At 50.7% G+C, this 9,595-nt stretch overlaps 1 protein-coding gene across 2 annotated transcripts; it reads left to right on the top strand.

The window, feature by feature from the left end:
• Positions 1-1,365: 1,365 nt before the first annotated feature.
• Positions 1,366-8,719, top strand: RBP4 (retinol binding protein 4). 2 transcript variants are annotated; one of them, XM_070432689.1, is made up of 6 exons: positions 1,366-1,384; positions 1,733-1,860; positions 1,978-2,114; positions 2,239-2,345; positions 6,866-7,078; positions 8,419-8,719. In XM_070432689.1, exons 2-6 carry the CDS (start codon positions 1,750-1,752, stop codon positions 8,454-8,456), a joined length of 606 nt encoding a protein of 201 aa, XP_070288790.1. In that variant the 5' UTR covers positions 1,366-1,384; positions 1,733-1,749; the 3' UTR covers positions 8,457-8,719. The 2 variants fall into 2 exon arrangements, with proteins under 2 accessions (XP_070288790.1, XP_070288789.1); XM_070432688.1 differs by lacking the exon at positions 1,366-1,384 and adding an exon at positions 1,571-1,615.
• Positions 8,720-9,595: the final 876 nt, after the last annotated feature.

The raw sequence follows: 9,595 nt of genomic DNA on the forward strand, positions 1-9,595 counted from the left end.
GGTATGAAAATCCCCCGAAGCAACTAGGAAACAGTGGGACACAGGGAGTATCTGGCTAGCAGGCCCCTGCCTGACGCACTCCTACTTGCCACGCTTAATTCACATTAGGCTAAGGTGACAGACATCCGAGGTCCTAAGGTTCCCTTCCTGAAGCAGGTGTTTCTCTCTCAGTCTCTTGGGCATGAAAGGAGGAGAGTCAAAGGTTCTTTTCTGAGTCTTTGTCTCTTAGTAACCAGTTAAAGGCCAGTATTCCAAAAGGCAACTTCCGGTGGCAAAATTTAGTCTCCTTCAACAGGAAGGTGATGAAAAACCCAGGAGCCTTCTCAGGGGCCTCAACAGGAACCTCAATGCTTTCCCCCGCAGGACCATCAACTCATTTCTATGTCTGGCAGCCAACCTTCTCTTCCCCAGCCCTCTCTTAGTTTGTGTCAGCAAAATGGTACAAATTCATCTCAGTTCTTTCCAATTTGGGTCATGGAGACACAACTGGCATTGTATGGAGGGAATGTTACAAAAGGGTATTTCTTAGTCAGATCACTAATTCTCATTCAGCCAAAAGCCAAATCTTCGGGCTACTTTGATTATATTAGAGGAACTGGTTAAGTCTGAATGGAAAGAGAAAAATAAGGTGGGTAAATTGTGCCATCACGCAGACAAAAATAGCATCATGTGTCACACCGGTGTAACTTAATTGACCATTAGATGTTTGTCATAGAGTTTACCTCCCCCCTCTTGTCCACCACTCAAGACAACTGTTTTTGCTGTTTTGAAAACAAAACGAAGTCCTACTACAGCTTTGAAATAAAATCATATCATACACAATTGGTAGGTGTGTTTCAAAGTGGTTTGAGCAAAATGCCACAAAGTAGGCGACCACCGAGGTTGCTAAAATATTTCCTGTCCTGACCAGGGTTGCGTTTCTGGAGAATATTTAACAGGGGAGGTTTTAATGCTTCTAAAGATGTTGAAACTAAAGAACAAATATTGACCCACAGGGCACCACAACTCTCCTGAAAGGGAGTAAAATACATCCTTTATAAAATGAAAAACGACTTGGCCGAAATATTCCCCAACCCCTTCACAATTGGCCCTAAGAGGGCGGAGGGGCCAAGTTGGCACAGCCAGGCGCGGGCACTGACGCACCAGGCGGCATCATCGTAGGGCCTCTCGCGCTGGGAGGCCACGGTTTTCCCGCCAGGCCGACCTGGGCCCCCGCCAGAGCCACTGGGCCGCGAGGCCACCCCAGGCCGCCGCTGGAGGCCGCTGGCACGAGTGCGAGGTGAGCAGGCCAGGCTTGTTCCCGCGGCTCGTCACCGCTGCAGAGTTTGGGCTCCGTCGAGGCCACCCTGCGAGGCGGCTCGGCCAAACCCGGGCCGCGCTGGAGGTGAGGCTCGGGCCAACGGGACCCTCCCAGCGTGCGGCGCCTGTGAGTCAGGGCGCGTTGTGCAAGTGCTGGCCCGCCGGCCCGCGCCTCCCCCTCCCCCTCGGCGCGGTTGCGACAGCGCGACCCCCTCCCCCCGGCGCTATAAAGCTGCCGGTGGCCCCGCGGCGCGCTCGCTTCCCTGGCTCCCTGCGCGCCCGGACTCCCGGTCAGGTCTGCGCGCGTCTCCCGGTGGTGAGCGGCGCCCGGGCGGGGCCGGCGGGGACGGCACGATGGGGAGGGCGCGGGGGGCCGGCGCGGGCCGGGGGGCTCCGCGGGCCAGCGCTCACCGACGGCGCGCGTCTCCCGCAGGGCGATTCCTGGGCGCGATGGAGTGGGTGTGGGCACTCGTGCTGCTGGCTGCGCTGGGCAGCGCTCGGGCGGAGCGCGACTGCCGGGTGAGCAGCTTCCGAGTCAAGGAGAACTTCGACAAGGCTCGGGTAGGTACCGGCCCGGGGGCCCCGGTGCCCGCGTCCCCCAGCCCCGCGGCCAGCCTCACCGTGCGCTCATCACCAAACCCGCTCTCATCGCCAAGCCCGCTCTCCTCTCCTTTGCAGTTCGCCGGGATCTGGTATGCCATGGCCAAGAAGGACCCCGAGGGCCTCTTTCTGCAGGACAACATCATCGCCGAGTTCTCCGTGGACGAGAACGGCCAGATGAGCGCCACCGCCAAGGGCCGAGTCCGTCTGTTGAAGTTAGTGGGCTCTGGGCGCCAAACCCTGACCGGGAGGGAAGGGAGCACCCGGGGTGGTGGGATGGAGGATGGAGGGAGGAAGCCTTTTGCCCGGCCTGGCTCAGGATCCCCTTGGCCTTTGCAGCAACTGGGACGTGTGCGCAGACATGGTGGGCACCTTCACAGACACTGAGGACCCTGCCAAGTTCAAGATGAAGTACTGGGGTGTAGCTTCCTTTCTCCAGAGAGGAAGTGAGTAATCAGCTCAGTGGGACTGTCTTGGGGGGTAGGAAGGCCACAACCTGGCCAAATCTCTGGGTTTCTTTCCCAGTGGCGCCCTTGGGAAAAACATGGTCTCTAAGTGGCAGGAACCCTGGGCACCGCCTGAGGTTAGGGGCATGAGATTGGCCCACCTCCCCCCATGCCCCCAGCTCATAAAACCTGGCCCAAGCTCAAAGGACCTTTGGGCTTGTGAGGCCTCCTCCTGCCATTTTCCTGTCCAGCCACTATTCCAGGGTGTGTAGCCTTCTCCAAGTTTACCACCCAGCCCACATCACCGCTCAACCTGGCGTTGCATTTCCTCTATCTCTTTGGGTTGAATCCCTGGGATAGCAGAGGCTGGTAGACCCCCATCCAAGGATGTAGGGAGCATGGTGCATAGGGTTGGCCACTGCCCGCCCTATGCCCTGTCTCATGATGCAGAGATTCTGAGCCAGGCACAGTGCTCTTGGTGGCAATGCCCTCTTCCCTTTCTCCCAAGCACCAAAACTCAGATGGGGGGAGGGAGAGTATTGAGGACTCTCAGAAGAGCATCCTAAAACTTGGCCGGATCATGAGAACACAACATCTGTAGGCTCTATCTACCTCCCCCCTCTCACCCCCCTTTTCTTCTAAATTTCAAATCTGTAATCTACTTGGTACTTAGGGAATTGTGCAAGCCGGAGGGGAAGGGGGGGTGTCATGGGATCTTAGAGATAGTTAACCCTACAAAGGTTTCAATAAACAGATGAATAAACCAAGGCCAAGAGAATGAAGTACTTTGCTCACGGTCATACAAGTTTGTGAGAGTCAGTGTCAGAGCCGGGGGTTCCAGCTCCTGGGCCAGGATTAGGTGGCCCTGAACAGCAGGGACTCCTAATTTACAGACCAGCTTTTACAAAGCATCGGTCTCTCCTGTGGGATAGGCCACAGGGGGCTGTTCGGGGGGAATCTCTTAGCTGGTCGTCCAGGGCAGAAGCATTCTTTACGTGGCCCATCACTCTACACACAGTGCATACACCTTGACTTCCTCTAAAGTTGTATATTAGATGAAAGCGCATGTTTTATCTAATGTAGCTTCAGCTCTGATTTACACTGTACAGATGGCGTTGTTATCTTACAAGGGGTAAAAAGCTCTTATCCTTAGAAGTAATCATAATTATTACAAACAATGAAGCAAAACTTTCAAAAGTGAATCACATAGCATGAAATATATACTTTTCTGATGATGCATTACAAAAGTCAATACCAGGGGTACAAGATTACTTTCTAAAAAGCATAAACACATAATTCTCTGGCATTTTGAGATGCACTCTTTGAAGGACTAGGATCCTATTGGTATTGCATTTGGTCAGGGTAGAGAAGACACCATGAGCGAGTAGGGTTTTATCTCTTGCCTCCTCCTCCCCCTTAAGAACTAACCAGATTAGTTCTGCCCTTACCTCTTGTAGATTGCGGTTCTATCTATGATTTCATTTAGAGAAAAAGTATTGAAATCTTGAAAGTGATTGCTATGATATTGAGATAACTATGGAAGGTGTAAGGATAAATTCCTTCTCAGGGATTTTTCAGAAAAGAAGCTGTGCAGTGTAGTGGTTAAGCGTGCAGTTAAAGTTAGATTGCCCGAGTTCAAATCCTACTTTGTGGGACCTTAGATATGTTCCTTATCTTCTCTGTGCCTCGGTTTCCTCACCTGTACAAGGAAGTGATCATAGCACCTGCCTCATGGAGTTGTGTTATGGGGAGGACATGAGTTAACTGTGCAGAGAGCACTTAGAACAGTGCCTCAGACATGCGTTCTCTCTCCGTGTATATTATTACTGCTTAGCTCTCCCCAGTCATGAAATAATAGCTTGATAGTCTGGGTCCGGGATGATAGGATCCACAAAGAGCATCGGGTTCAAGACTCTCATTTTCCAATGAACAAATTAGAGAAAGCCCACGTTAGAGAGGTGGCTAGCCTAGGGCCACACAGCTAATCACTCGGGTCCCCAGGCCTCAGACTCCTCTTTGACAAGGCCTGCTGGGTTTTTCAGGTGATGAGTCAGAACTAGCATCACACCACCGTCCGGCTGGCCCACCTGCACAGTTAGACCTGAGAACTGCAGGGACCTTCTCATCACTTTAGGAAATTGCAAGACACAGGCGTAGGGAGCTGGAGGGACACATTCTAGGCCCACCACAGGAAGCCAGAGCTGGTTCCCTCTAACTGAGCGGGTTTTTTGTTTTGGATTTGGGACTGGTAATCAAAACCTCTGAACCCATCTGTAGACACAGAGGCTTCCATATGGCCGCTGTCTCTACTCTCCCTGGCTCCGCTGTGTGCGGATAGCTGCCATCCAGAAATGTCTGGGGCGTCTGGCTCTTCAGAGGGACCCACCCGAGCAGCTGGCAGTGAAGAGGTGGGAGACGTGAGCTCACTCTTTCTAGGATGGCGCAGACAGTTCATCTCTTGTTTTAGGAGGGAGAGTCGAGTAAAGATTGTTAGAGTTTAAATTCTTCATCTCTGCACTAATTAGCCAAAAAAGAGCCTGGATATAACACCTAGCCAGCTTAGGCCTTTTATAGAAGTCAAGAAGGTAGCCAATTTTCCTAAAGCTGAGCTCTGAAAGTTACTTAGTTCCTATGTTAGAATTCCCATTCTGGCAACAACTCTGGGGAAAAATTAAGCTGCAGATTTGCTGAGCTAATAGTTGCCTGGATCATGAATCCGGGTCATATTTCAAAGCACACAGTACTTTTGTGTCTGAGGGGTAGGCTGCTGGGCTGCCTGTGACTGAGAGACACAGGGAGGCCCATAACCAGGGAAGAAATGATTTCATTCGGAGAGAAGGCCGACTCTGCCCAGAGCCTGTGAGGGGAGCTGGTGGTTAGGGTGGGGCCCAGCAGGCGGCCCCTTGGCTTCTGTTCCTGGCCCACCTGCTGAATAACTGCAAGGCCACCCCTGAGCAGTCATGTGTCTGCGCACCCCCACCTGGCCTCTGACACTCTCTCCACGGTTAAACCTGGGAGATGCAGGGGTGGCTCTTTCTTCCTGGGGGACCTGGAGTGAGCTGAAGAGGGGCCTCCACCACCTCCTGCTCTGCAGGCCTCCTGCAGGGCCTGGGCTGGGGCTGAACTCCTACTGGCTGGCATTCTCCGAGCCAAGAGGCACAGCCGGAGGTGACGTAGGGCAGTGTTAGCCGTCTCCCTCACAGCCTCGAATGCTGGGGAATCCAAGACCCGCTGCAGCCTCCAGTGTGGAGCATGACACGGGCAGAGATGATCACTTGTTTCATGACCCACGTGAGACAGAGATGCAAAGCCTTTTTGTTTCTTGTTTCCTCTGCCCCTAATTTACTTGTTGCCTGGAGACAACGTGGTGTAGAGTTTATGCAAGGGGGCCCCAGAATCCGATTGAAACCCAGTTCTGCCCTGCTCTTTGGGATCCTGGGTGAATTATTTAGTTTCTCCGTGCCTCACTTTCCTCATCTATAAAATGGGGGTGATAGTGTGCACTTTTTGGTTCATGTAAAAAGTAACTGAGGGAAAAAGGGAAAGTGTCTACACAATGACTGACATGAATAAGTGCTCAGAAAGCCCTATTCATGGTTAGATGTCAATGAGAATGTTAAATTAAGTAGAGATGTGGCACCTTTTTTTTTTTTAACCATATATAAGGTATTTGGATAAACCTGAGTATTGTTTCTCCATGGCAGATCCTTCCCATACATCCTTATTTCCCATCCTGCTTTCATTGGCATTGGCATTTTCCCCACCTTCATGTACACTTATTCATGGCTTATACCCCAGTCTTAGGAATAAATATCTAAATTTTTCATTGACTTAACTCTCCCTCTATCAGAGGAGTTCTGACAAGTACAAGCTCTAAAAAGAATACTTGATGATAGATGGTAGGTATCATGTGCCCCTTCCCCACCCACCCACCCCCAAAGCAAAGACTACTCCTTTGCCTGCTAGGGAAAGTGGGCAGGGTTACTAGACAGGAATTAGGATGGAACCAGAAAAGCCATGAACCAGGCCATCAGAGTGGCCTCCTCCCGTGATTGAGAGGCAGGAGGGCAGCGTGGTTACTGAAATGACTGGGAGCTAGCTGATAGAGACCATCTCAAGAGAGATATCCAGATGTTGAGATAACATAAGTTGGTGGCCATCAGACATCAGCCCTAAGGCATAGCTGTTGGGGGATTGATGGAGAAGACACAGGAGGAGGATCTATTCCATGGTTTTGATGGGCCCACATGCTCAGTTGTTCTTTAAAAAGATGCTATCACATTTGTCATCAGGGTGAGAGATAATCATTGAAGTGAATGAGGTTCCCCCAACTCAAACTTTTTATTTGTAAACAAGAACAACATCCCCAGACTTACAAAAGCTGTTGGGATTCTCTGGGGTCTTCTGCTCCTAACACAATGAAACCAGTTTCAGGAAGTCGCTGGCTTCTCAGTTTGGGGAGTTTCCTTGCGGGCTGAGCCGGTGGAGCACGAGGCATTGGCTCTGTTTCTGGCTTGCAGACGATGACCATTGGATCATCGACACGGACTACGACACCTATGCCGTGCAGTACTCCTGCCGCCTCCTGAACTTGGACGGAACTTGTGCTGACAGCTACTCCTTCGTGTTTGCCCGCAACCCCTACGGCCTACCTCCAGAAGTGCAGAAGGTCGTGAGGCGGAGGCAGGAGGAGCTGTGCCTGGGCAGGCAATATAGGCTGATTATGCACAATGGTGAGTGGACTGGTGGGCAGGAGCCCGGGCAGCAGCCAGCTCTCCCTGAGGGGTCGGTGGGCAGGGAGTTTGTGCCCACCTGCCGGTGGGATGTGTTTCATCTGCCTGCACGAGAAAACAGGGAGCCTTAGGAGCCCCTGGGAGCCCAAGTCTTGGCTCTTCTCGATCAGATGTTTCAGTGGCCTCATCATGGGGCTGATGCGGAAGGAGTGGACAAACGCCTTTTTTCAAAAACCTGGCACTTTCACTTAAGTAAAACTGCAGGGGACTCTTCCTTTTTTTCTGCCAGTTTAGCCCAGTCGGTAGTCACAGGATTTTGCCCCGGATGCTCTGCCCCCAAAACCCATTTTGACTGAATTAGTATTATTTGGGGACTCAGGGGCCCCAGTGAAGAGTTGGGCTGCAAATGTGGCCATTGGTATAAAAACTTAGAAACATGATCACAGCAAGTTCAAAATGATTTCAACAAATGCTTTCTCTACCATGAAACCAAATTGACTAGCTGATCTTCCTCACTTCTATTTTTGGATATTCCCTGGAATGACAATTGGGTCTTTATATAGATTCTATCCTCATATGATATTGATCTGAAAACCAGGAACATTCTAGAGGAAAGAGTGCTGTCTACTTGAATTTTACACTCACTCCCCTGGGAAACTATGGCAATGTTAAAATGTAGGAAAAAGAGAACAAAACTGAACTTTTCGGTTGGTCTCCTAACTAGCTGAGCAAAACTACACCAAAACAATATGAACCCAGACCAAAAACATAAATCAGTAAGATTTTGATGTTTCACCCTGGGGTGGTCAGGCAAGGATTTCAGCATGGGCAGACTCCAGGCCAAACCCTTTGCCTATATCTCATCTATCTGATGAGAAAATAGAGGCTGAGAAAGATTACAAAAGTTGCCCAAGATCTGTATAGTAAGTAGCTGAGTTGGATGCAAACCAAAATGTTGTGTTTTTGTTTTGTTTTGGCACTGAAGCCCCTTGTGGCACTACCTGGTGATACATGGCACAGGACATGGGGAACTTTCTATAAAATTACTGGTGGGGTGGCTGCGATCAGGCACACTTTCTGAAAAGGAGGATGCACCCCCCCCCCCAACCCTTTGAAATGCAGTGAGGCAAATTTAAGACAAATAAAAAGAACAGTATTTCATACAGCAGATCCCATTGCCCCAGATAAATTCAAAGGGTTGCAGAAAAATTCTTGAAGCTGATTATGAATTACAGGCCCATCCTGCTGTAACCTTACAAGAATGGGTCCAGAATTCGTAATCTGCCTTACGCACTGGGTCCATCTTTCTGTGGCTGATGACTTTGTTTTCTATATTTCAGGTTACTGTGATGGCAAATCAGAAAGAAACCTTTTGTAGCAACATCAAGGAGGTCAAGTTTTGTTTGAAAACTTCCCACTTTCGCTCAGCCTTCAACTCTATTTATCGTAGTTTAGTCTGGCCCTCTCTCCTCCCCTCTTCCTCAGGAAACATAAAACCTTCAGGACACATAAAAATACACGTGGGAACAAGTGAATCCATTTGCAGTCAGGTGTATGTTTTTTTCTGGGGTTTTCTAGGGAATCGTTTGAGGCTTAGGATTCCAGACTTTGAATTATTAAAACGTAGTCTCCTGTTTCCTATGATGTGGGTGTTCATTTGTGTCCACGTGTTGTCAAAGTGAGAAGTCCTGCAGATGGTTGGGTAGGATGCGCTTCTATACCCCTGGAGGTGTTCTTGCCTCCCTGGTTCTTTATGATCTTGGCCTATTCTTGTGCCTGATCTCCATTAGTGACAGTGGCTTCTCCCAACTTCCTGCAAAGGGTGTTCTCCATTCACCTAGGAAGGCCCTAGCTGCCAGCCTGGCCAAGACACCGAGGCTAAATCAGCAGGTGAGTGAGTGTGGGCCAGGCCAGGCCCATGAGCCCAAAGCCCCGGGCAGCCCAGGGCCAAGGAAGGGGCAGCATGGCCGGCTCACCTGAGTGTGTGTGAGAGGCATGGGTCTGGGTCAGCTCTGGCAAACATCCCAGCCCTCCCCTGTTTCTAGCACTTAATTCACTTCTTATTTCAGATGTGGCCAAAATGTTGAGGAGAAGAGGCCCTGGGCTTCCCTGAGGGAATTGGAACATGGGGCCCTCGGAAGCCAGGTCTGGGGGAAGCTCCCAGTGCTCCCTACCTGGACTTGGAGCAGCAGGAAAGGGCATGGTGGGTGGCGGTGAGCACCAGGACCCCACACCATCAGCAGTACTTGTGAACATCACTGTTCAATTGCTGCAAAGCCATTTGCCCCAGTTTCCCAGGAGCTCCCAGGAGGCTTTGGTGCCAGAGTCTTTAAGTCCAAGTCCAGTTCTGACATAGTCGCTGTGTGATTTGAGCTGGTTACATGGCTTTTCTGAGCCTCGCTTTTCTCTTGTGAAATATGGGGAAACAGTATCTGCCTGATGGGATGCAGTGAGGATTCAATTAGAGCACGTGGGAGCTGTGCAAACACTGGCCAGGCCCGGCTGACAGCAATGAAA

This window comes from Myotis yumanensis, unplaced genomic scaffold (genome assembly GCF_028538775.1).
Source record: "Myotis yumanensis isolate MYYU_CA2020_CCGP unplaced genomic scaffold, mMyoYum1.0.hap1 SCAF_13, whole genome shotgun sequence".
Taxonomy (NCBI): domain Eukaryota; kingdom Metazoa; phylum Chordata; class Mammalia; order Chiroptera; family Vespertilionidae; genus Myotis; species Myotis yumanensis.

Coding starts and splice junctions, on each gene's coding strand:
- RBP4 (XM_070432689.1), top strand. CDS start 1,750: ATGGAGTGGGTGTGGGCACTCGTGCTGCTGGCTGCGCTGGGCAGCGCT. Junction 2,346..6,865: donor TTCCTTTCTCCAGAGAGGAA/GTGAGTAATCAG, acceptor TCTGGCTTGCAG/ACGATGACCATTGGATCATC. Junction 7,079..8,418: donor TAGGCTGATTATGCACAATG/GTGAGTGGACTG, acceptor TCTATATTTCAG/GTTACTGTGATGGCAAATCA.